The sequence below is a fragment of the Indicator indicator genome, chromosome 17 (genome assembly GCF_027791375.1).
Source record: "Indicator indicator isolate 239-I01 chromosome 17, UM_Iind_1.1, whole genome shotgun sequence".
In the NCBI taxonomy this organism is placed as follows: domain Eukaryota; kingdom Metazoa; phylum Chordata; class Aves; order Piciformes; family Indicatoridae; genus Indicator; species Indicator indicator.
The window spans coordinates 11,544,511-11,569,991 of NC_072026.1; the positions used below are offsets into that span (position 1 = coordinate 11,544,511).

Consider the following 25,481-nt stretch of genomic DNA (forward strand, 5'->3'; position numbering starts at 1 on the left):
GGCACTGATGAAGCTGGGAAGAATGTGAGGAGGCTGTTGCCTTCCTCCAAGCAGAATTAATAAGCAACCCTGATATTATCAGTGATTAAACATTACCAAAGCCCACGAATATAACCACTCATGAGGTAAATCGGGGGGTACTGTCTCTGTGGGTACTGGACCAGCCACCATAGAGCAGGGGCCATACTCTGTGCCTGGGTCTGAAGCCAGTGGCCTGGTGGGGCAGGGACAGTGAGACCACCTTACTTCTAGTCTCTCTTTAAAAATAAGAGGTTAATAGATAATTCATTCTTGCAGAGGACCTTTGGGGTCCTGCTTTGCCCTTCTTTGTCCCCGTTTGGGTTAACACCAGAAGAGAAAAGTGCCTGGCAGCAGCTGCTGATGGTGGTACCACAGTCCTGGCCTCCATGGTCCAACACATGGTGGCCATCAACCTCACAGTCATTGTGCACTTCATGATGTCACCTCCTTGCTGAGTGGGGACCAACATGGGTGAGGGTGGGATGAGAAATGACACCTCCCTGCATGAGCTGTGATGTTGTGACGATGTTACAGCCTTGCGAAAAAGGAAACTGAAAAGGGGTAAAGGAAAAAAAAAAAACAACACAAAGAAGCTGTGCTTGTTCCTCAGTCCTCTCTCATCACTGTCTCACCTTGTGCAGAGGCTTCTGAGGTGTGAACACATCCTGTTTACAGCTGCCACCGAGACAGAGATGTTGAGGAGAGCACAAGACTGAGGAGCTCAGGGAGAGCTGCCCACTCTGGGAGACGGTCCCAGCATGGACGCGCTGCCCATCTACCATGGGGGCATCACCCGTGAGGCTGGCGAGAAACTGCTGCTGGCAGCAGGCACTGATGGCAGCTACCTGCTGCGGGACAGTGAGAGCATCCCGGGAGTCTACTGCCTGTGTGTGCTGTGAGTGCTTCTGGCCCTGCATGGCTACCATCACCTTGATGGGGTGTGGGACAGCTGAGGGCAGCAGGGCTGGGAACATGGGAGCGGGTTGCTGGGAAGGGCTGGTCAGGTGGTAGCTGATTTTCAGCTTTCACATCCACAGTATGAGATGTTCCCAAATAACAGTGACAAAATACATCTTAATATTAGCATTTGCAGACATGAGTGAGACTTTTTGCTTCTTCCTCTTGATTTAAGGCAAAATGGTGCATAACGGGTGTGGAGACTTTTGCAGAGCACAGAAGACCAGGTTTTGCCTTGCACAGCCCACACTCCCTATGGGCATAAAATAAGAAGAGAAAGCAGGTGAGGAGCATGTAGGAAGGTTGAGATACATGCCATGGAGAAGAGCCAGGCAACTTGACTGTAGAAGGTGTGCACTGCCTTCTAGTGCTGGATAATCTTGCTTTCTACCTGCTTTCTTCCACTTCTCTAATGCACTCTTGAATGTCCTTAGCATGAGTGTCCTTAGAAACATCCCTGGTGACCTCAGTCATTGGGAAGGGTAGCACGGATTGCTGTCATCCAGAATGTGCATTTGTTTTGGGACACTCAGTCAGGCTGTGTGTCCCATGAGGTGCTTGGGCTTGGAGTAAACTACCTGTAAAGTTCATGAGATATTGATGGCTAACACACCAAATGGCAATGTTTCATCAGATGGGGTGAAATGGGAAAAATCTGATGGGTTGGTCTGTCAGAGAGAGGGCAAAGAGGTTTCTGAGAAAGAGCTGTGGGACTTCATAATCATAGGACCTAATTTTAATCAGGTGATTTAATTACCCTACTTTTGGCAAGAGCAGAAGTCTTGGAAGTCCTGGGAGAGAACTCTGCAATGAAACACCATTGCATCCAATGAACAAAGGTGTGTCTGCCAAGGCTTTAGCCTTGGACACTTGTACCTTCAGTAGGAGAAGGAATACAAGAGAAAAGTAATTTAGGGACAGCAAGAAATTAGCTAACAGAGGTCTCTTAGGTACCTGGCAACAGAGGTCTCTTAGGTACCTGGCAAAAAGAAGGAAGATGAGGAGGAACCCTAAGGCACAGATTTTCCCCCACTGTCTTGAACACACTTTCAATGATATCTGATTAAGCCCTGAGTGAGCATTATTATTCCTCTGCTGTAGACTAGTAAACAGAGACATGTAAGAAGGTTATAGGCAATCTAGAAATACACAGCCTTCTTTTGGGGAAGATCTTGGTGGTACAAGATGTATTTTTTCTTCTCTCATGAAATCAGAAGGTGAACCAAGATAGGCACTACTGCTAACAAACACCTTAACAGCTAGCTGAAAAATGAGAAATGAGAAGCATGTTGAGTTAAAATGAAAATGGAATAGACATAGTGAGAGGTAAGGAGTGCTATGATTCCTGTGATGGGAATAGGTAATAAAAGCATAATCTCTTTTAAATAACCATCAGAGGAAATGGTGATATATCTCCTTAAATCTCAGAAGTCTTACAGTGCAGGTGAAATACTAAGGCATTAGAGAAAGGGTCAGGAAGAATGCTGAATAAAACAGAGACTTCTAAAATTAGTCAACCATTAGTCTAGATCAGGGTGTAGATACATACCAAGGCTTTCATCTGCACACAATCAGTTGGGATTTTTTGCTGTATTAGTGGTGATTTACATCCTTTGAAAGAAATGTCATGAATGAAGTAAAACATATAAAGTGAGAATAGGAAGAACAGAAAGCATTGCTAACTATAAAGCTCTGCAGTCTCTGAGGGAAAAGAGCCTTCCGTAAGAAATAGAACCCTGTGAAATTGTTTCTGGAAATTATGGACCACACCTCTCTTTGTGTTATGTTGCATTCAAATATATATATGATAAGCAAAGGGGTAAAAGCAAAAAGCATTACTGGTGAATGCTAGGTGGGCTTGTTACAGAATATAGATCCACAATTAAAAAAAAATTATAAGGGAAATTTTCAACAGCAACTTGGCTAAATCTAGATGAAAAAATAAATGCAAAATGTTATGGTCAGTATGATCTGATATAGACAGAAGGGTAGCCAAAAAATACTGGTGCTAATCATTGGTTCCAATACTTCTTAACATTTCAATTCATAGCATTATGTAAGAAGTAGCAGATACAGTAAACAACATATCACACAATAACTTTTGGAGGCAGTTATCATAAAGATGTCAGGAAATAGTCTTGCACTCAGGATGGCAATGGAAGTTTAAAGAAATGTGGGCCATAGAAAAGCACTAGAAAAAGTGCTTTGACAGGAAAAAGTTTACCAAAACAGAGCACTTTACTGGAGAGATTGGGGGAGCAAGTAGGAAAGGCATGAGAGATGTAGATGTGTAGTCCATGGAGGATGCTAAGTCTGACTTTGGCAAAATAAACCAATGGACATAGCCCAACACATTCCAGTCTGAACATCATGCACAGAGACAAAACAGATGGCAAGCATGTACGTGCATGAGAGCTTTGGCAAAAACTGGGGGAAACATGCAGTTGCTCTACACACAGTTTAAGAAAAGGAAAATAAAAGAAAGAGTAAGTGCTTCTCTGCTATTTTTAGACTTCCTTCTAAATAAATAATGGAAATTATTAGAAATACCAAAGTTATTTAGAAATCTACATTTTGGTTCAGCCTTTGTGTTGAAGATCACTCTAGGAGTACCTAGATATATCAGGATTAGGAAAAAAAGGTGTTTACTGGAAGTACTGAAGTAATCCTTGAAACACGAGAAACAAAGCTGGTCAGATGTTAGCTATATCACAGCAAGTATCAAAGCTAAACAAAAAATTTTACATCTTTCCAATGACAGTTTCTAACAGAAATGCCACTGTTTCATGCTGTCAGTGATGTTTCTATTGCTCTTACAAAAGAAAAAGAGAAAAGATAGCCCAGCTTTCCAATATCAAAGCATGTTCAGTCTGTCTTCTTTCCTCTCTCCATTTCCCTGGAGAAGTAAAACAAAACAAATCTAAACCCACCCCCCCCCGCCACCCCTCCCTCCAGCTTTCCAGCTCCAAGCCTTCTTAGGTTCATTTCTTTTTACCATAGAAGAAGGAATTGTTAAAATTTAAAGGCCTAGTTCTGATGAAGAGTTTTAAAAGAAATATTTATTAAAAAAAAATCATTAGACAAATATTTGAATGGCAAGATTGTCATCAGTTTGAACTCACATAGGTGGCTGCTCTGCACTTCCAGCAGCAGGTGCAGTAAGTCCTGTGATTGCCACTGCATCACTTAGGCTCTATCAGTGCCTCCTTTTTCCAAGAAAATGCATAAATTTGTAATGTCACCCTCTTTCCCAAGCACCCCCAAAAAGCTATAACATGTTTTGGCAGTCTTTAAGTCTCTTAAGGCGGGTAGTCAGGGCAGCAGCATTCACAGTCAGGCTGATTCACCGTTTGCTTTTCCAATTAAAAAGTGGAGCCCTGACCTTTGAAAAGGAGAGGAGTCAAAGACTTCATGAATCCTTCGCTACTGACACCGATTTTACAGGGCACGCATAAAAGAGACAGGTAGCAGCATAAAATCTGACCTACAGAGATGGGTAACTGCACCAGGCAGGACCCTGTTGTTGGGGTGTTTGGTTACAAAACTCTGCTTTCTGCCTTTATTTCTTTTAGACTATTGCTTTATCTTCCTTGAAAGCTGCTCTCCGTTGTCCAGAGTCATGGTGTACACATGGCATGACTGCAAACCTTCAAAGAGAGACTGGTTTCTGGTGTAAGTGTGGCAAAACACAAAAAACACTCTTTCATAAATATCTTAAGGCCACAATTAAGCTATGCATGGAGGAGTAGAAAGGTTCTGATTTGTCCCCTGGGACTCTTACAGACAGAGGCACTACCTGAAGATTTTGGTAAATCTTTTTAATACCAGATGCTCCCTAAGGTCTTTATTGCATGAATACTATTATTAAAATGATCATATACTTTAAGGTTGTGGTTCATGTTCCGTTGTTCATGTGTCAACAGAGAAGCACACTCTTTCCATGGAATTTTTTTTTTTTTTTTTGGATTGCATTGAAAAGCAAGAAGCCTCTTGCTGTTTGTGAAAACTGGGCTAGAATAAATGAATATACTTTAAAAAATGTTACCTGTAAACCTGTCAGACACTGCACCATGGCACACCACAGTTTTAGTATCAAAACCTGATTGTTCCTGGGAGTTTTCTTTACTGGTTTGCTTTCCTCTTTGCTCAATATCCCATTTGATGTTTTTAGCACCCTCAGAAATCCTCTGTGCACACTGCTTCTAATGAATTCAGTGGGGGACACGGCCACGGCAACAGTGCCTGGTTTGAGAAGCAGCCTCTTAAACTCTGCCTGCAGAATGCTTAAATAAAATGCCTGAGAGTGCCAAAATCACCACTTTCTTTCACAGATATATGAGCACACGTGCAACAACGAGCAGCTCATGCCTGAATTGGCAAAGATAAAACACTGGTAGTTTGGGTCTTAAAATTTAGATACTTGAAAATACTTGGAATGTTAGTAGTTGATTCAGACCCTTAAGTAAGCTAAACATGACATACTCGTCAAACTCTGTGTTCAGATTATTTGTTTGAAACCAGTCATTCATGTACTGTGTTGCATTCAATTTCTGGAGACTAATCAAAAGCTGGAATAGAAACCTGTTTAGAGCTCTTGTACAGTAAGTAATGGCAACAGGGATAGGCTGCAGCCCTATCAGATTTTACCTGTGCTATTTTTATTGTCCCTGTAACCACAGTGCACAAGTTCAGGCAGCGTGCTGAACCTTTCTGATGCAGCAGATGTATCAGCTGTACCGCGTGAAGGTGCAGCGCAGGATCACGAGCCAGCTTCACTTTAGCATTTCTTTTGTTTGCCATGCAATATTTTTGATAGAAATGACAGATTAATTGCATTTATTATAACACCACACATAATAATCATCATCATTTGAAATGTAATTTGGAACAAAAGCCTCTCTCTGAGGAGGAGCCCCTCAAGCCAAGGTTGTAAATATCACGCCCTATTTTCAGCTTTGAAAAAAGCCTTCTACAGCACAACAGTAAATTCTAATGAGGGGAGTATTTCAGCTACCTGCTAATCAGCATGAGCTGAGAATATCTTGGCTAATGACCTTCAGTTATTCTGATGGCTTTTCTTGGAAAAATATTAGAAAGGTGAATGGTGGGTAGCCACTACACCAACAAATCTGTAAATGGGTACTATAATTAGATAACAGACCCTAGATTAGCTCCACTCTGGGTTTTTAGGCTTGAGTTTGGAGGATTTATTTGAATTTAGGATTTCAGGGTCAAGGATTTTATGCTCAGACTCTGCCTATCCTTATCTGAGAGAAAGAGTAACACTTTCAGAGATATTGACAGTGCTTTATCTACTGTAGTTCTTGCAAGTTTTGCCTAAAGTGATGAAAGAAATTTCACCAGATAACCTCATTTCATGAATTTTTGCCTACTGTGAGGTGCTGTTCTGGAGGACATAGTTATCCATGAAGCTTAGTTACTGGCCTGTTAGAAAAATACTCAGATTTGAATAAATTCTCATTTTATTTCCAGATTTTAAGGGATTAGTCTCTGAGGCATTGCTTTTGACTGAGATCACCTTGTGCCAAACCAACAGAAACGCTGCTCAGAAGGGCTCCAGACTTGCTCTTTATGGAAATTAGTGGCATTTCTACTGATGGTTGGGAGTGTTCAAGCAGTGAGGATGCCGACAATCTTTCACAGAAATCTGTGCATGAATTCAGAGACACTTCACTCTTCCAAGCCTCTGTTAATTTCAGAAGAGAAAAATCAAGATAATGTATTTGCTTCATAATGTTGCATTCAGTAGATTCAGATTGGATGTTAGGAAGAAGTTGTTCATCATGAGGGTGGTGAGACACTGGAACAGGTTGCCCAGGGAACTGGTGGAAGCCTCATCCCTGGAGGTTTTTAAGGCCAGGCTGGATGTGGCTCTGAGCAACCTGATCTAGAGTGAGGTGTCCCTGCCCATGGCAGGGGGGGTTGGAACTAGGTGAGCCTTGACATCCCTTCCAACCCTAACAGTTCTATGGTTTTATGATTCTATGATTATGGCAAGCTAATACTAGGTACTGATTCAGTATCATGGGCAAATTTTTGCCACAAGAAGTGCTGGTAAGGAAATCAGTGACAGAAAAGTAAACTCAAGTGGGTGTGTATAGAATGATGCTATGAATTAAGATACAGTAATTCTGTTGGGCTTTTTAGATGTTGTGAACACTGATTTAAACTATTTTATTCACCCTTGCTGAAATACAGCTTGTGTCTTGCACATCCGCACAATGTGAATTCTATTTCTTCAGCTTGGGTTAGCTGATGGGTGGTAATTGCTAAGCTGCTGTACCTTGATTGTGTGCCTGAGACCTAAACACACAAGAACCTGGCTCCTTGTCAACCAGAAAATGCAAATTCTAGGGCAGAGTGAGAAGCTGTAAGATTAAATAGGATTTTCTCCTACATTAAATAACAAAACTTTTGGCCTCTCCATGATTCATAAATAAAGCATAAATTTAACATTTAAAAAGGAGAAAGAAAGAAGGAGAGAAAGAAAAGGAGACAAGTTAAAGTGGACAGCTTGGTTGACCACCTCATCATTTTGGCAGCTGTCACTTCTGTTTCCTTGGGGGTGGGGACAGGGGGGAGGACCATGCAGCTCAGAGGTTCCCTGAGCAGAAGAGACTTTGGTGAGTACTCATGTGGGATGTGCAGGCTCCCAGGCACAGGTGTGGATTCCCTTGACCTCCCAGTCTTTGGCTCTGTGGTAGCCATCTCCCACCACTGTAGTCACTGTGGTGTCCATGCAATCACCCATGTTCCCAGTCCAGAGCTGCCCAATGAGATGCTGCTTGAGGCTGGTTTCTCTGACTGTGCATTCAGGAATTGATTTGCAACTTGGACAAACACATCCAAATAAGGCAGAAGTGATTGCAATCTGACCTCTTGTACTTACTATTGTTACCTACTCCATGCCACTGACCCTTCACTCTGAAAGTGCTGAGCTCCCCAGGAGCTCTCCTGTAGCACTCATCTCCATGGAGTTATACATCTCTAAGCATTGCCTCAGTTTGTGAGATGAAGAGTTTATTAACCTCTTTCACACAAGGGAAACTGTGACGCAGGAAGCTCCTAGTGTTATTAGAATAGAATCATAGAATCATAGAATCAAGAAGGTTGGAAGAGACCTCAAGGATCATCGAGTCCAACCTGTCACCCTACACCTCATGACTATCTAAACCATGGCACCAAGTGCCACGTCCAATCCCCTCTTGAACACCTCCAGGGATGGTGACTCCACCACCTCCCTGGGCAGCCCATTCCAATGGCCAACCACTCTCTCTGTGAAGAACTTTCTCCTCACCTCCAGCCTAAACCTCCCCTGGCGCAGCTTGAGACTGTGTCCTCTTGTTCTGGTGCTGGTTGCCTGGGAGAAGAGCCCAACCCCCTCCTGGCTACAACCTCCCTTCAGGTAGTTGTAGACAGCAATGAGGTCTCCCCTGAGCCTCCTCTTCTCCAGGCTAAACAGTCCCAGCTCCCTCAGCCTCTCCTCATAGGGCTTGTGCTCAAGGCCTCTCACCAGCCTCGTTGCCCTTCTCTGGACATGCTCCAGCAATTCAACATCTTTCCTAAACTGAGGGGCCCAGAACTGGACACAGTACTCAAGGTGTGGCCTAACCAGTGCTGTGTACAGGGGTACAATGACCTCCCTGCTCCTGCTGGCCACACTATGCCTGATGCAGGCCAGGATGCCATTGGCTCTCTTGGCCACCTGGGCACACTGCTGGCTCATGTTCAGTTGCTGTCAATCAGTACCCCCAGGTCCCTTTCCACCTGGCTGCCCTCCAGCCACTCCGACCCCAGCCTGTAGCTCTGCATGGGGTTGTTGTGGCCAAAGTGCAGCACTCAGCACTTGGACTTGTTGAATGCCATCCTGTTGGACTCTGCCCATCTGTCCAGCCTGTCAAGGTCCCTCTGCAGAGCTCTTCTACCTTCTAACAGATCAACACCTGCTCCCAGCTTGGTGTCATCTGCAAATTTACTGTATAGCCTGCTGATTTGCTTGCATTGTTGAGGGCTGGTTCCTTGTTTCATACATTTTCTGTGTCCAAACCACCCATCCTCTGTTTCGGGCTTTTTTAACCCTCCAGCATTTTGTGCTGCTCTCAGTTCCGCCCCCCTCATGCTTCACCTCCCTATATCCCCTTCCTTACTTGGTGAGTCATTAGACACAGATCCCCTTTTCTTTCCTTCCTTCCACATCCACCCTACCTAGTCCCAGGCTTCCTTTCCAAAATACTCAGTCTAAATTACCTTCATTTTTTTGACCCCTGCTAATCCAGGCCAGGCAGCATCCACAGAACACTTTTGACTTGAGATTGTGGACGCTGCTTATCTGAGTGCCCATTGTACAGCTGGACAAGGCATGGTACAGCTACAAGTGCTAACAATCTTTAGAGAGCCTTTCTCTTGCAGCCTAGACAACCACCACTGCTTTCTCAGGGGCTGCAAGAAATACACCTTCCTTCCAACAAATTGATGTCTTATTCTAAAAGACCCAGCAAATGGAAGATTTTTTTTTCAAGGGGAAAAAGATTGTTTTGCCTAACACATCTCCTTTCCTGACACTTCTACATTCTCCATCCCTAAGTAAGGTTGAGGTGAACACTTAAGAAAAAGAAAAATCGGTCTGAAAGGCTGAGATGTGGCAAAGTTACAAGAAACTGAGCACTTTTGTAGCCCACCATTTGGTTCTTAAGTGATATTGTAAAGTGAAATTCCAAGGTAAGATCAGGATGCAAATATACCAGGTAAGAAGAGCTGGTTGATATAGTGTGAAGACAGCAGGAAAGAAAGCTATAGGGGAAGTGGAAGAAATTGATGGCATTTATTGCTGGCATGTCTTTCCCCTCTTTCTCCATTTTTCTCCCTTTGTTCCACATTGGACCCAGAAAAGAATACAAATTAGTTTAATAAAATCTCCCAGCTGAGATAACCAAACATTTGGAAATGATTTTAAAATATACTGTGCAGCTGCAATGTCATGGTTAATTTTAATCATCTGCAGCATGCAGCTGATATCCTCTGGCTATTTCAATGGTGCAGAAGATTGTAATTATTCACCTGTTAAAGCAAACGTGGCTTTAACAAGTCTGATCTCAGTTGCAAAGGAGGAGTGGAGGGGATGGGTAGACAGATGCTGTCCCAGTATGTCATCTGTGAAGGAAGCCTTTGTAGCTCTTCAGGAGGAATTATCTAGCTGTAAAGAAAAAAGCCTATAATACGAAGTAGACCAATTCCTGTAGTAGCAACTTCTTCTAGATTTTCCTTTAACAAAGTTTTCCCAGCTTTGTGGCACTGGCACAGAGACAATGGTAGTGCAGTTCCCAGCTGATATAACATACCCTTTGTAATGGAGATGAAAAGAACAGTGAGATGACATGAAAATATCATCAGTGGTGACCAAATCCTCCTTTGTAAATGCTGCCCAATATTGTTCTTACAGCAAAGGCTGTTTTCTACTTCTCCTCATCAGCATTTTGACATCTTTTGCCTTTGATCAAACATTTATAGGGCCTCATTCATCAAGCTGTTAATTCACAATTGCTTCTGTCCCTTGAGCTTCACTGCATGAAAGATGAGCTTTGCAACTGTGAGTGAGTCTTGTGCCTGTCCTTGGGCCAGATGAAGTGATGGGGGAGTCCTTCACTGGGTCTTTGCCTGGGTGTCAAGATCTGGTCCTCCTCCAAGATACATTGCTACTCCACTGTCACCACAAGCATGCTCTGGGAAATCCTCTCCGTGACATGTGTCCATCTCCTGTTCATTTTGTCCAGCACAGAACAGGAGTTCAGGGCACTGAGAAGTGGACCTGGCCTGAATCTCACCAGGCAATGAGTTCAAAGCATAAGCTGTGAGAGAGGTCTCAAGTGGCTAAGGCCACATCGTGTTTGGGTTTTGGCTTTAGCTGTGTGACCATGCCACATGTAGGAACAGACATTTTTCTGCCATGAATCGAGTAAAATATAGAAAACTGAGCTGTGCTGTCATGGCGGCCTGGGTATTTCTTATCTCTTGAGACCAAAGCTCAAGTGAAATCACTTTTCCACTTGCTTTTACCAAGTGCTGTGTTTTCCTCTCTGGAAGCTAATGTTCTACACAATCTCAGTGTTCATTTTTGCTTAAGAGAAACACCTTGATCTTCCTTCAGTCCACACTGATCTCAGCTGGGAAGTTTAAATCATAAAAACCTCTCTCACGGGAGGCTGTGCCCATACAGCAGTAAAAAGAACTTTTCTCATCAAAATCATGTCACTGGAACATGGAAGGTAAAATCACTTTGAAGTGGTAATGAAGTAAGTTCCTGCTGCTTAACAGCTAGCTTTGATAAGATCTTATTTGTTGGGTGAGTACTTATCAGAAGAGCTGCAATTCGTTTTGTGGAAACAAAGGTCCCAGTGGAAAGTAGATGGGAAGACTTAGCTGTTCACCTTCTTAATGAAATATATTCCTCCTTCCTTTGTGAATTTCCTTTGAAGAAGACGTGGTGGTCCTGGGTCATCTTCCATCTACATGTGGCTGTGTTTACTGATGGCTTCAGAACCAACAGCAGATGATAACATTGGGTTCTTCAGCTTAAACACAGGGAACCCCCTCAGGCTTTACAATCTTTCTTCCTCAGGGAAAAAAAAAACTTCTGTTTACTATGGGAGGGGAGAGATCTCACTTGTGCCTTGCAGGGCTGTAATAGCAGTCACACTCCTCCCATTCTCCATGCTGTGCTCAAAACATCCAAATTCCCAAATTCCTGTTCCTTTTGTTCTGTATCTCATGGGTTTATAATCTGAGCTATCCCTTGCACTTTTCTCTGGGCTTGGAAGAAATATTTTACAGAGGAATGTTTTTGAAAAATGTAAGACAGGTATTTGATAGTTCACCCTGCTTCGACCCTGAATACTGCTTTATCTGACCTCTATTTTTCAATTAGTTCAGCTTAGTAAGCCCTTCTGGCAGAGTGCTGAAAGCCATCAGACATTCCAGAGTCAGGGCAGCACCCCAGCCCCTCAACAACTTCTAGCCCTGCAATCTCTTCAATACAGAAAATGAAAGAAACAACAGATGGCAGCTTCCAGACAACTGAGTCATTTGTGGAAAAATCAGATTTTAAAGAGACTGAAGTGGTCAGAATGCTTTGGGACAACCAAGAACAATCATGGGTAATGTGCACAGTGTATTATTAAGGACAGGAAGCAAGAAAGTGAGTTTTAGATTTTTACATACCCATTTTGTTGGTTTTGAGGCTTGAAAGAAAAAACACTCTGGAGATATTCAAATACCCACTTCAAAGAGAGGAGAGAAAATGCCAGAACCTCTCTGATGTTTCCCAGTACACTATGGCACATAAAATCCTGGTTTCTGTAACCATGGCTGATATGCTACATACGTAAATGCAGGAAAGTCCCTTGTGACAGCCCAAAAAGAAATGATAATGTGAACATCAGTTACTCATGACAAGCTGACAACACAGGCACAGCTCTCAGAGGTTTTAAGAAAGGATGAGATTGTCTAGCAGCCCTAATGGGAGACACTGGATTCCCTGAACATGAACATATCTAGTGGCTTAGAGGAATGTTCTTCTAAGCAAACGGGCTTGAGCTGTGGCCTCCAACACCAGTGATCACAGTGCTGTGGCATGGGCAGGAGAACAATGCTGTCCTTCCCTTGTCCTGCAGCCACAGCAAGCTGCTGATACCTTTCCCCTAAAGTTCTTTCTGGACCTATCCAAATCCCTGATGGACTGCAAGAAGCGGAGTTTGCTGGGAGAAGTAGGGGTAGTGGTGGCTAATCTCCTCCTTTGGTTCCATGAAGTGAGTATGGCCACTTTTCATGCCCATCTGGTGCAAGGCAGAAAGTCATGTTTGGGGGGGAAACACTCTTTGGTTAACACCAAGATGTGGATGAAGTTGAGGTGGAATAGTGGGGTTGTGTCAGCCATAGTCCCATACCTGAGGAGGAAGAAGGCAGCATCTCATCTGCTGCTTGGGAGTTCATCCCTGCAGTATCCCTGGTGGGAGGGAACAGTTTTGTGTCTTCCACCTCTATATTTAATCATAGTGGGAGTTGAGTGCTGCGGAGAGAGCTTTCAAATCACAGCAGGCATTGCTGCTCCCACATTGCAGGGTTGTAGCAGTGTGACAGCTGTTAACAACTTCCTGCTTGGGTAAATTATACCAGACACTGCTTTGCAAAGGTTGCTGTAGTGACTTTTTAACAAGAATTTATCCAGGAACCATGACAGGGAGTGTAAGTGATTGCAACCATATGGTATCTGTGTCATTGATGGTTTCTGCTATCTGTAGAGTATCTACTACAATACCACATATAATTGGGAAGGAATACAGTATTTGTCTGCTTTCATAAGAATTGATACTGAAATAGGGAAAGGTCCTTAGACTCCTGCTGTGTATTTATGTAAATCTGTGCAGTGCAAAATGCAATCTTTCTTATCTGATATCATCTAAACTGATGTCACACTCACAAAACTACTATCAATTTTCTCTGCATCTGAGTTAAAATTTTGAATATTGCTATAATAATCTACCATGTAAATAGTGCAATGTGTTGGGTTCTAAGAGAAGCAAGACTGACCCTAGATGTAAGTATGTTTTGTGTAATTAGTCTATGATTCCCCTTTCTCAAAAGACTCAGATTTAAAGGGAAGGAATTCCACACTCTTGTAAGTGTCCTTTATCATCATTTGAGAATTAGAAATGTATGGGCAAGGCATAGATGGGACACATCTATGGGTCTAGCTTTCCAAATAAATTACACTCCTGTTATTGCTTTTGAAAACATCTGTATTGAAATCCATCACAACACAGCAATGTTATCTGTCAATAATACACCTTCTCTTTTCCCAGGGATAGTATGTCTGGTGTGTGTCAGTAAAAGGAGGTCACTGAAAAAAATAATAAAATAAAATGCTGAGGCAGGAATGAAAGCAATGTCACTTAATGTAGAATAACTGAATACTGCTAAAGTAGGTCTGAGTCAGACCAATTTCTTTAATCCAAAAGGAACCCAGTGTGTTAAACACTGCTTCTGACCTGCTTCTCAGGTTTTTTTATATACCAAGAGCCCTCATGGGTGAATTTATTTTTAAGGAAAGATTCGCAGTAGAAGTAGAGTCACTACTGACTTCCCCATAATAGAATGTACCCCTTGTGAAACCAGACAGTAGAAATGAGTAATAAATATCTGTTGATTTATTTTTCACAGGCATCAGGGTTATGTTTATACCTACAGAGTGTCCAGGACAGAAACTGGATCCTGGAGTGCTGAGGTGTGTAGTTCTCTTTTCTGTTCTGAAAATTTCTACATCTTTTTTGATGGTTGTATTGATTTAATGAAATACATTCAAGTTATTCATGTTTCTTGCACAGTTTGATTTTCATGGAAGGTAATCAGTCCTGAGTGTGCCCATCACTAAGGTGTCTCAGTGCCACTTCTGACAGTCTTGAACTCGTAAATTAATTCTCTGTGCCACTCTATCTGTTGCATAATGCAAAAGTGCATTATTTTACATCATTTAAAATGGCAAAAATATTGTGTTTTTATAATTTGACAAGCACAATCGGTTCCCTTCTATCTCATGTACCATTAATGTCAGATTAGTAAGGAAATTATTTTCAATCTACAGTGTTTTAATTTATCTCCAGATTAATTCATCACTGGTACGAAACATATGTAGGGTAGCCAAAGCCTGATACAAAATACATTTGCACTCATCTGATAAAAAACTGGTAAGTCAAATGTAGAATAACATCATCTGCAATACAAATGATGCAATTGGGATGACAACCTGTATTTCTTTTATGAAGGTCTCTTCCTTTGGACGTACTTGGTGTGCTAATTCATAATTAGCTTTCTGTTTGCACATAATGAACGCTGATTACAAACATTAAATAATTTCTAGATGCAAGCATAATTACTTGGCCACTATTATGACAGAAGTGGCTGCAGTGGTCTGGAAGGCAAGACTGATTCTTGTAGTCACTCAGAAGCAGATTGAGGAGTGAAAGTGACTCATATTACTGTGAAGGATATAATTATCTGTGTCACCTTTGGTAATGGTGCCAGGGAGAATTTGCTCACTGGTTCCTGTAAGGCAACAGGAGCACCTGTATGTTTGCAGTGCCCACACAGGAGGGATTTTGGGATGGGGTGAGGGTGGTAGTTCATCCAGCATGCTAAGGCAACCACTGGTGTCTCAGAAAGAATGCTGGGACTCCCAGGGACCTCCACTTGTGGAGGAAAATTACCTGAGTGAGGCTGCAGCCTACTTTGGCCTCAGGCAAGTATGTCTGCAGAAAGATTATTATGGTGTTACACAGATCTGCTACTATTCCTCCACCATGATGTCCACTGGCTTCCTAAGATGGGTCTTAGGCTTTCCCTTGCTGTAGTTTAGGCAAACCTTATTTGAGTTTCACAGTTTAAAAGTCCTGGGGGCCCAGAGCTCTCAATACATTCTCTACAAGGAAGGGTGCTAGCTACAGAGTCGTGATACCAGCCCTTCCTTTAAGTAAACAGAAGCCTTTAAGTAAGTGTTACTGAGAGCATGCTGGACTCAGCTGTTAGAAACAGCAGCCTAAATCCAACTTATCCCCACAAAATGTGCCTCTGAGCTGCAGCTGGTGCTTTCCTGACTCTTCTTCCTTCCCTGTGGCTGGTCAGTCTCTGAGCAAGCTCACATTGCACTCATCTTTCAAGGAAGATGCAGGGAAACAACAACAGTGCTGGCAAAATCCCAGCCAGTGTGAAGCCTCCTGCTCGTGCCAGTGGGGCAGGATTGAACCCATGAATGCTGTGCGAGAGCAGCATCCCTTGGATGAGCCTATGCTGTGCTTGCCCTCCCATGTCTTTGATGGGGAGGATTTATTATGAAAATGCTCTGAAGGATTTAACAGAAACTGGATTTTTTTTTTTATTAAAAGCAGACAGTTTCGTTTCACAGTGTTCAAAAAGATGCTAAAGTAGAAAGAGAGAAAAATTCCCACTTTTAATAAATAGGTAACATTTTGCTGCTGCCTTTGTACAAGACAGACAGGAATACTCAATGAACACATAAGCCAGCACTGAATGCTCAGAGAACAGCTTGCAAAGAGCCTGTGTCCATGTCTGAGTTTAGTGGCGTAAGGACTCCCCCTCCCCAGCGAGTGCCAGGTAACTCTAGATTGTCTTCCAGGATGGAAGCATCTTATTGATAACCCCCAGGCTGGAGGTTAAATCATGGGGTGCAACAAATCAGGATCAGAAATAGTGACAGATGCCTGAGGAATTTGCCTAACAAATGTAATGGTTAAGAAATTGTGCCTCTTCTGGTCTTGTATCACCATACTGCTGGAGACCACTCCAAGTGCAGGGAGGCTGTGATGTGCTGGGGGAAGGAGAAGAGAAGCAGGGCTCACTGAGGCATTCATACTTGGCACATAAGGGGGTTCAGGAGAGGCTTGGCTCCTGCCCAGGGGTGTGTGTGCATTTCTGAGAGCAAGCGTTCTGAATCAGTGCCCCAAAACCCAGCGCAGATGTTGGGTACTCAGCATCCCCTCTCACCTTTCACCCTTCGGCTTTGCAGACAGCACCTGGGGTCCACCGGAGGCTCTTTCGAAAAGTTCACAACCTCATTTCAGCTTTCCAGAAACCTGATCAAGGCATCATAACACCCCTGCAGCACCCAGTCATCAACCATGCCAAAGCCAAATACTCCCCAGGTATGCGTGGGGTGAAGGGAGCCTCAGCTGTGGCTGAGCAGAGCAGAGCCCTCGCTGGTGGTGGGGATAGGGGTCTTAGAATATTTTCATCTTTGATCTGAACTAGTTATGAGGGTGGCATTGCCAAAAAAAGGTGCCTAACTTTGCTACTGTGGAAATGCTGGCACTCAGGTGCTCATTAGGGGTATGTCTGTCCATGTGATGAGAAAATGGATTTTGATCATCATGGATTCTTGAATACTATATCAGCAGTGGGTACCTTCCCACACCAGCACCCTTGCTCTTGTAGGTATGAACCTTCTAATCTATCCATTTTCTTGCAGCATTCATCCTTTCATATCTTTGTGCTTATTTTTCTTAGGCAGAAATGAAGGCCGTGACTTCTACATGCAGCCATAATGATGACATTTCCTGAAGTGAAACATAACCATGTCTTCCAGTGTCTCCTTTAGTTCATGCTCTAGACCAGAATAACTTTTATGATAGTTAAAACAACTCCATGAGTTCTCTTGTAACATTTGCAGAAATGTTTATTTCATAGAATTTCTAGCTCAAAATTTAGAAGCTTTAAGTTTCAGAATGTTTTGCATTAGGAGTGTCTTTTGTTTGTTTGTTTAGTCTGAGAAGATAAAAAATACTAACTATTAAATAGTGCAATGCCTTTTCTCCCCTCTCTTTACACTCTCAAGTACAATTTATTTTTCACTTAAATATTAGATAATAATTGATAATTAATTATTAATTTTGCATTACTTAAATTTGGACTCTCTGCTTTTTTCTGGATGGCATTTATACAGAACTGAGCAAGACCCCTTGTAGAGCATTAGGAAAATTGCTTACATTAAAGTGTACCTTGCCTTGGGTGGGCTCTGTGTGTGTGTGTGTGTGTGTGTGTCATTCATACAGGTCCTAAAGATATTCCAGAAGTGGCATCGTGAGGCTCCTCGCCAACTGCTTTTCCAGTCACATCAGGCTCTCCACCTTGTAACTCAGCAGAGCTGGCTACCACTGCCTGGATGCACAAAACTTGTAGTTTCCACAAACAATCAAAAACTTAAGCAATGCACTAAGAAACTGAGAACGTTGTTCTCTGCTCTTAGATATTCTCTGTCCTTGAAACAAAGCATTTCTGCATACAGTTTAAAAAAGTAAATTATTTCTGCATGAGTTAATTTGCTTTTCTTTACACATCTCTTTTTATCTGTTTGTGTCTCTGTGCTGCTGCTGGGCTCTGGAGGAGAGGTTTTGAATCCACAGGACTCAGCTGTGCAAGATTAGCGTGTGGCTACCAGAGAACTCAGAGTATGTGCCTTTTTCACCCAGGGTTTAACATGCATGATGACACTGTCCTGCCTGAGCTGGCAAGCTTCTTTTGAACAGAGTGGAAGTCCTACAGCCCACTTGTTTCAGGAGACAGTACTGTGTCTGCAATGCACTCAAAGTATGGTAGTCATGGTTTGGGCTCCCCCTGTGTAGGTTTCTGCCAGGCCTCGTTTTTATATGCTCAGCCTGTGATGGAGGTGTGTCTGGTGTGGTTGGAAGGTTTGTGCCACTCTTAAGTCACTCTTCAATTTATACAAAGGGTCATGAAGATCAATAGAATGTTCTTCTTACATGCTCCACTCCAGAGCACAAGACTAATGGTAACTGCAAATGGACTACAAAATAATGTATCTTTAAAAAAACTGTACAGGGCTTAAACAGCCAGCTTTGGGCTGCTCTGGTTAAATGTCTCGTGCTTATACTTCTGACTTCTGCACAGATTGGAAGGCTGGAAACATTACTTAAGAGGAAAAGAGGCCTGTTCCAGAAACAGGCTCAGGAGAGCAAAACTGATCAAATTCCACCATACATGGCCATCTGTGGCTCCTGGGCACAGGGAGAGGCTCCACAGTCGCTTGGGGCTGGTGATGGGTCCTGAGGGAGCAGCCCCAGTGAGTATATTTCTATTTACATATAGCATATGTACAGGGGGAAGCCTCTTCTACCAGTACGTGAAAAATCCCTCCAGTCATACTAACTGTTGTATGCTGGATCCTGCCTTGTATTCACCTCATCAAAGACACAGTGGATGTGAGCAGTGACAGAACTACATGGGCAGCAAGTGCAGGATTCAGCAAGGTTGGGATGTTCCTAGCAGCATTTGATAAGGCTGGAAGATCTACTGTTTTTTTACTCTGTGTGTCTGTGTGTGTGTGTGTGTGTGTGTGTGTGTGTGTGTGTGTGATGGTGCAAGCAATAAAACATTTTCTGTGAAGCACAAGTTCTTTGTAAACCAGCAGTAGGAATAAATGCAACAAATAAATGGGCTCATGGTAACAGAGACTAGTAGGCAATGCTGTTGGAAAGTTGTGAGAATTCAAGTTCATTACTCAGTTTCTCTGTATTTGAAGGCCACTTTTCGTTTGTGGTGAAATCTCCCACCCCCTCCCCCTGACTAGTCACATATTTCACACGGTGTTGTGTTGCTTTGCACTTTCCTACTACGTATGCTTGCTGGTTGAAACAGGGAGCTTAAGACAGGTCCATGCACTGCTAGATCCAGCATGATTTACGCTTTCATAAAATATTTACAAGCTATTTTTTTAATCCTCACATAATTCAGCAAACTTCAGCCATGGAGGTACTGACTTACCCACCACCAGCAAAGAGCACAGCCTCTGTATCCACACGCTGCTTTGCTGTCACTCATGCCCTTGTCCCTTTTGCTCCTCTTTGCCTTAAAGGTTCCCTGTCTTGCCAAGTGACTGTGATGGCTGGTCCCTGGCCATTCCTCTATGTCTTTGTGCTCCTGAAAGACGTCCTTCTCTGAAACCAACCTGTTGGGTGCTGGCAGTGTGTGCGTCCCCCACCCATCAGGCTTCTAGCGGGAGCCCTTTTACGGTCTAAACTCCTAATTTACCTGGCCTCTCCTGGGAGCAGGAAAGAGAGTGTTTGGAAATGGTCCATGGCAGATGATTGCAGCACAGCGGGGATAAATGTAGTAGGAAGCACTTTGCCCAAGGGCTGTTTCCTATAGAAAGGTCCTTCTTGCAAAGCAAGGTCCTTCAAGCAAAGGCTGAGGCTGTCAGTGCTGCATGTGCAAATCCTGGAGCACAAGAACAGCAGCTGTGTGTCCGCTCTGTGGTGCAATGAGCTGAGGATAACTGGTTTGACAGTGGATGACTCCAGCAGAGCATTGTTCTTCTAAAAAAAAAAAACACCACAAAAAATAGGCCAGAAGATGCGATTTTTGTTTATGAGAATGTTGTTTCAGTTTTTGATGTAAATTATTAAGACACAGCCTTGTTTGTATTGTTTCTTCTGGGTACCCAAGGGTCTAGAATTGCTGTAGACTTAAACAAGTGGAAACGGAAAGAGAAGCTCAGCGTACCTGTGGGACAAGGAGTCAATGTTTGGTTATGGGAACAGTAATATTCATGCATTAATTTAGGTGTGAAGAGCTACAGATCCTGTTAGAGAGCAGCACTAGCTGGATTTGTAGGCATGACCTGCTTCTTTCTACCCACGATCCCTGCCAGAATGCAGCCCCTCGTGGTCACTCTGCCCTACCTGTCCCAGCACTCCTGCCTTCCCATCCCTCGGCTGCCACAACCCCAGCTGTCAAAGCTTGTTCTGCAGCTCAGCACAGGAATCTTGTGTCTCCTTCCCCACCCCCCTGCTCTGCCTTCTCCCCAGCAAAGGTGATGCTGCTCCTCTGTAGTGGCTAATCCTGCCACAGCTCTAGTTTGGCCTCTGCTAAGCCCTCTCCTAGTGCTTGTCCAGAGCAGTGACAGATCTCCTGAAGTACGAAATCAATGCCATCTCCCAGGCTCTTTTTCTTCCCTTTTCTACCGGAGCACCCCTTTGGCCTTGCTTCTCTTACTCACCCAACACAGCTCTTCCAGCCTCAGCTCTCATGCTGGGATACTGCCCAGCCCAGTTGCTTCAATACGTTTTTCACCTTATAATGTCTCCATTAGCCTCTAACACTCCCTCTGGTTCTTGTCTCCTCCTCTCTGCTGCATGAGCTGGGCTTTTTATTTTTCCTCACGTGCACACATTTGACACATGCAGTTGTTTATCCCCATTTATTTGAGGCAGGCTCTACTTCAACTTTGCTCATCTCCTACCACCACTGTCGACTTCACCCACTCAGTTCTCGGCAGTGTGAAGGCATTTAGCAGATTATTTCTTCTTTTCTTCCTCACGTTTGTTCTGATGAAATGTAATAAGCTGTGCACAGATACTGGCTGTGCTTTCATCTGCAGAGCTCTGTGCAGAAACTTTGGTGAATCAGAATTAAAATGCAATCTTGCTAGCAACCCTCTGCTCCCCAACTTCTCAACAATGACTATTGTCTGAAGGCTTTATTGAGCTGTATGGAATCATCTTTTACTGATAGGACCAGAACATCCAAACTCCTGGGTATAAACAAAGACACTGACGCACACCATCAGTTTGCCCCTTTATTTTTTAAAAATGAAATAGTCAAAGTACTTTCTTTTTCAAATATCGACACATAATATATTAACTTTCAATATTTACAGCGTGTTGCTGGGATGTTCTTGTAGAAAATGCATGCTTCTGGTCTGAAATGCAGAGCAAAACGCATCAGACCATTTAACTGCAGCCATATAACATAAACCTGTACAGTATCCAGTCACTATTCAGCACAGGAGTTAGAGCAGGAATAAAAAAATTGGGATCTATTGTTTCCTAGCAACGAGGCTGAGGCCATTATAACACAATTTCTGTAAGATCAGAACCTCTAACTGGTGTTAGACAGAAAGTGAAGATCTTGGCATACATTGTAAACATTTGTACTGTTGATGAGAAAGCTAAAAAGGAACGTTACTTTGACATATATTGTATGCTATGCTTCTCTTCCTCATTTATAGACACTTCTGCCTGATGAGTATGAAGATTTTAATGTTTTATCATGGTTCATACAAGTAAAATACTGTCAAGGACACGATCTGATATACTAACATTTATTAAAAGGCTAAAGTCCATCACGAGATCTAAGGAAAAACTTGAAATCGTCAAACACGTTTCCTTAGACAAATAATGGCAGGTGACAAATGCCCGGACAAATCCACAGTAAGTCCGACTCCACTGTTCCCAGTTTCTGCCGAGAAGCAATTCCTCTGGCAGTCAGGGTGCTTTCAACCTGGTCATGTTTAAATAACAGTCATCATTGACAGGGAAAACCTTTACAGCTGTTGATGGCAGCCTGATCTGAGTGTCACTGTGCCTGATTAGCTGTGTTATGGCAAATCCCCTCAAGTAAGCCAACACCCTGCTGGGGATCTGTCAGTTTCTTTTTGCTCAGGCTAAACCAGGAGCTTCTTTGCCTAAACCACTTTCCCCTTTGGAACTGCACCTTGGCTTCCAGCAGCACCCATCACCATTGCTCCTCTTGGAAAAGCTGCTGCTGAGCAACCTGAGCCCTGGCCATGGTGGAGCTGGGGCTCGGTGGGCAGGGGAGTGCAGGGCTGGGGCATCAACAGCGGCTTCGGGAGCACTCATGGCCAAAAAGAGTGGCCATGTCTACCTAGCTAGTGTACAACTGAGAGGATGTTAGAGAGCTCAAACCAAACAGCTAGGATGTGTATAACAAGATGCACATTGACCAGTTCATATATATTTATTTGGCTATGTTCTACATAGATATCTATATCTATATATATATATATTTATACCTTTGAAATGTTCTAGATCTGCTAAATAAATATGAAAGCAAAGGAAACATTACTTCTACACACTGGATCTCATAAAAAATATAGCACGTGTTTCTCATGGTAGGTACTTTGCTACAGGATAGTGTGCAACAGTGGTATTTTATTTCATTTTATTATTTTATTTTATTATTTTATTTTTCCCATTTTCAAAGCCTTGTTTGCAGTGCAGAATGCTAGCATCAAATTATCCAATCTAAATAACAGTAAAAATTTTCATGCTGTTTTTTGTTTTTCTCATTTGGGTCTCTAGGCTATAGTGCAAAACAAAAAATGGAAAAAAGAAAAGAAAAAGAAAAAAGAAAGGAAAACTACAAAAATACCCCAAACCAAACCCCAAAACCCCCCAAAAGCCAACGAAAACCAACCAACCAACAAAAACAAAATCACACAAAAGCTCCAAGACTGAGAAATTGGTCTAACTACTAGGAAAAGAAAAAATGGAGACTGAAATATTCCCTGCCTCCATCTGAGGTTGCTCATGAACAAGATGGTACAAAGCTACTTGTTTGCTTAATTCTCACAAATCACTGCTGGCTGGCCCACATGTAGCTATGAGTCCAGTCTCCGGTGCTCTTCCAGTAAAAACTTATTTCTTTAGCACTGTCATCTCCACACAACACTTACATTTAGTTTCCTAAATTTCTGAAAGCGTTACGATGAAGGCATTTTGCTATTTGTAACCGGGCCACGTAATGCAATGTGATTCTTCATACATCCATAATCACACAAGAAATATTATTCAAAAATGCACCTTAGATTGCACCCAGGAACTGGGAAAATGCCAAATCTACTTTCAGAGACAGACTTGTAACACATTTCACTCTTCGACCTTTTGGCATAATATGAGAACAACAGTAATCAAGGCAGTATTAAAAACCACAGCTGTAGGTAATACAAAGTGCATTTCCTGCATATAATACAAATATAACTTTAAGAAACTAAAGGCACAAGCTAACTAAATATGTATTACATACTAGAAATGCACAGTTCAAGGTAATTCTAAGAACTTCAAATATTAGTTTAGAATGGATATTTAAAGCAGTTTGAAAATGATCCTCATTAGTGAATTGCAAAAAGTATAATTGCTTAAAATATAAGTAAAATAGACTCTAATATTGACATCTTGGATCAGTGATAAAATACATCATCACGTTTATGAATGCACTCTCTATATACAACTCATAAATTATTCTTCCATTGATTAAAAGCATATTAGAGGCTCAAGGAGTTGAAGGTCCATTTTTAGGCTGGTGTGGAGGTATTCAAATTCTCCGTGATTGTATGGAAAATTACAGAAATCAGAGCTGTCAAACCTGGATGTTGTCAGCTCCCAGTTCTGTACGTTAGTTAATGATGAGCCCAATCAAAATGTGTATGTGCAGATTTTGGTCCACGATCCCCTCTGGCTGGGGAGTTGAGGGTGGTTTCAGGGGCCAGGCTCTCGCTCAGCCTGATCCTGCACCCTCAAAGCTGTGCTGGCTCCTGGGGGAGCAGGAGTCTGGAAAGAGATGCTAATGGTGTGAGGCTGAGACTCAAAGTCAAAACTCTGAGGGTGTTTGGGTCTCAGGTGCCAGTTCAGGCTCATCTCTAACTTTGGTACAGTCTGCTCCACTTGCCCAAAAACAAGGGAAAAAAAAGAAAATTGTAAAGAAAGGGAGAAAGACAAAGAAAGCAGTGTGTTGGCTTCAGTAAATGTGAGCAGAAATTGTTTCAATATACTTACTATGTCTGTTTTGAAAGAAATGTGCAATAACATCACTGTTACGGATACACAGGCTCTATAACAAGACTTCTAGCTCCCTCCGAAAGTCAGCAAAGAAAATCTGCTTACTCATCCCTCCCCACCCTGTGTGCCCTCCCCACCTCCCAGTAACGGGGTCTTTTGAAAATGACAAGCTGAAAGAAGGATCACCTACTCTGCTATGAAATAACTGTGCCAGCAGCACATGATACCTTGGGAAATAAAAATTCCTGTCCATGCAATACAATGCTTTTCTATGTGCTCTAGATATTGAGCTGAAAATTGAAGAGTCATCCCCAAAATGTTCTATGGTTATCAACATATTTACTATCCACACTTAGGTTCATCAACTCCCAACCCACTAATTTTCTTCAGACTCAAAATGATGCATAATACAACAGGATTATTAATTTGAGATGAAAAGGCGGCAATGCCTGAGCCCAGCAACACTGCGATTTCCAAATGATCTATGAAAAGACAAGTCCTGGCCCAACGACTACAGATAGGTCTGATCCTGCCCTCCCAGCTGGGTGACCAGGATTGTCCCCAAAGCACCAAGTAAAAGCCCGGTTTGTACCATGCTGCCAGTGGGGAGGCTTCTGTTGACCACAGTGCTCACAAAGCCCTTCTCTGGCCACCTCTGATGCTTGGTTGAAGCACAGCAACATGCTGCCACCCTGCACCCTTCTGCCAGGAAGATGGATGTAGGAAGAGAGCAGATGGGCAGCTCTACCTGTGCTGCTGGACTCCAGCATAACCCGTTAATGAGGGAAACCTTGGGAGAGAGGCCCCCACATGCTAAAGTCTAGGCAATGTGGTGTTCATTACTGAGAGGCTGAGAGATGGCTACAGATGAGTAAATCTAAAGGCCATTTGGCAGGCTTTTACTTACTGTATTCGACACAGGTCAGGTTTCCCAGGTTTGAAAATCCCTTAGACCACAGCTGTGAGGAATGACATGTGCAGGGTTGGTGAGCAGCTATGAAGTTTCCATACACAGTCTGGTTTCTATATGCCATCCCTTGAACTTATGGGACATCTCACCAGGACAAAAACTACCTGGTAAGTAGGGGTTGCAGAATCAGGCTCTGTAACCTTCTAAACAATTGGTGAATTATTAAATCAACAACAACAAAAAAGTTGTGTTTCCTTAGAAGGCAGCAGAGCAGCAGCGCTCTCCCCGACCCCGCAGGGCTGTGCGGTGTCACCCTGGGTGCCTGGTGCGCAGGTCGCGCTGCTCAGCTGTCAGGACTCTGCCTCTGAAATTTTTGAATACTGCCACACAAGAACTAAAAATCGTCACTGTCATCT

At 42.9% G+C, this 25,481-nt stretch overlaps 1 protein-coding gene across 1 annotated transcript; it reads left to right on the plus strand.

The window, feature by feature from the left end:
- Positions 1 to 779: 779 nt before the first annotated feature.
- Positions 780 to 17,105, plus strand: SH2D1A (SH2 domain containing 1A). The gene is made up of 4 exons (XM_054388751.1): positions 780 to 916; positions 14,212 to 14,275; positions 16,571 to 16,706; positions 17,068 to 17,105. Exons 1-4 carry the CDS (start codon positions 780 to 782, stop codon positions 17,103 to 17,105), a joined length of 375 nt encoding a protein of 124 aa, XP_054244726.1.
- The last annotated feature ends 8,376 nt before the right edge of the window (positions 17,106 to 25,481 follow it).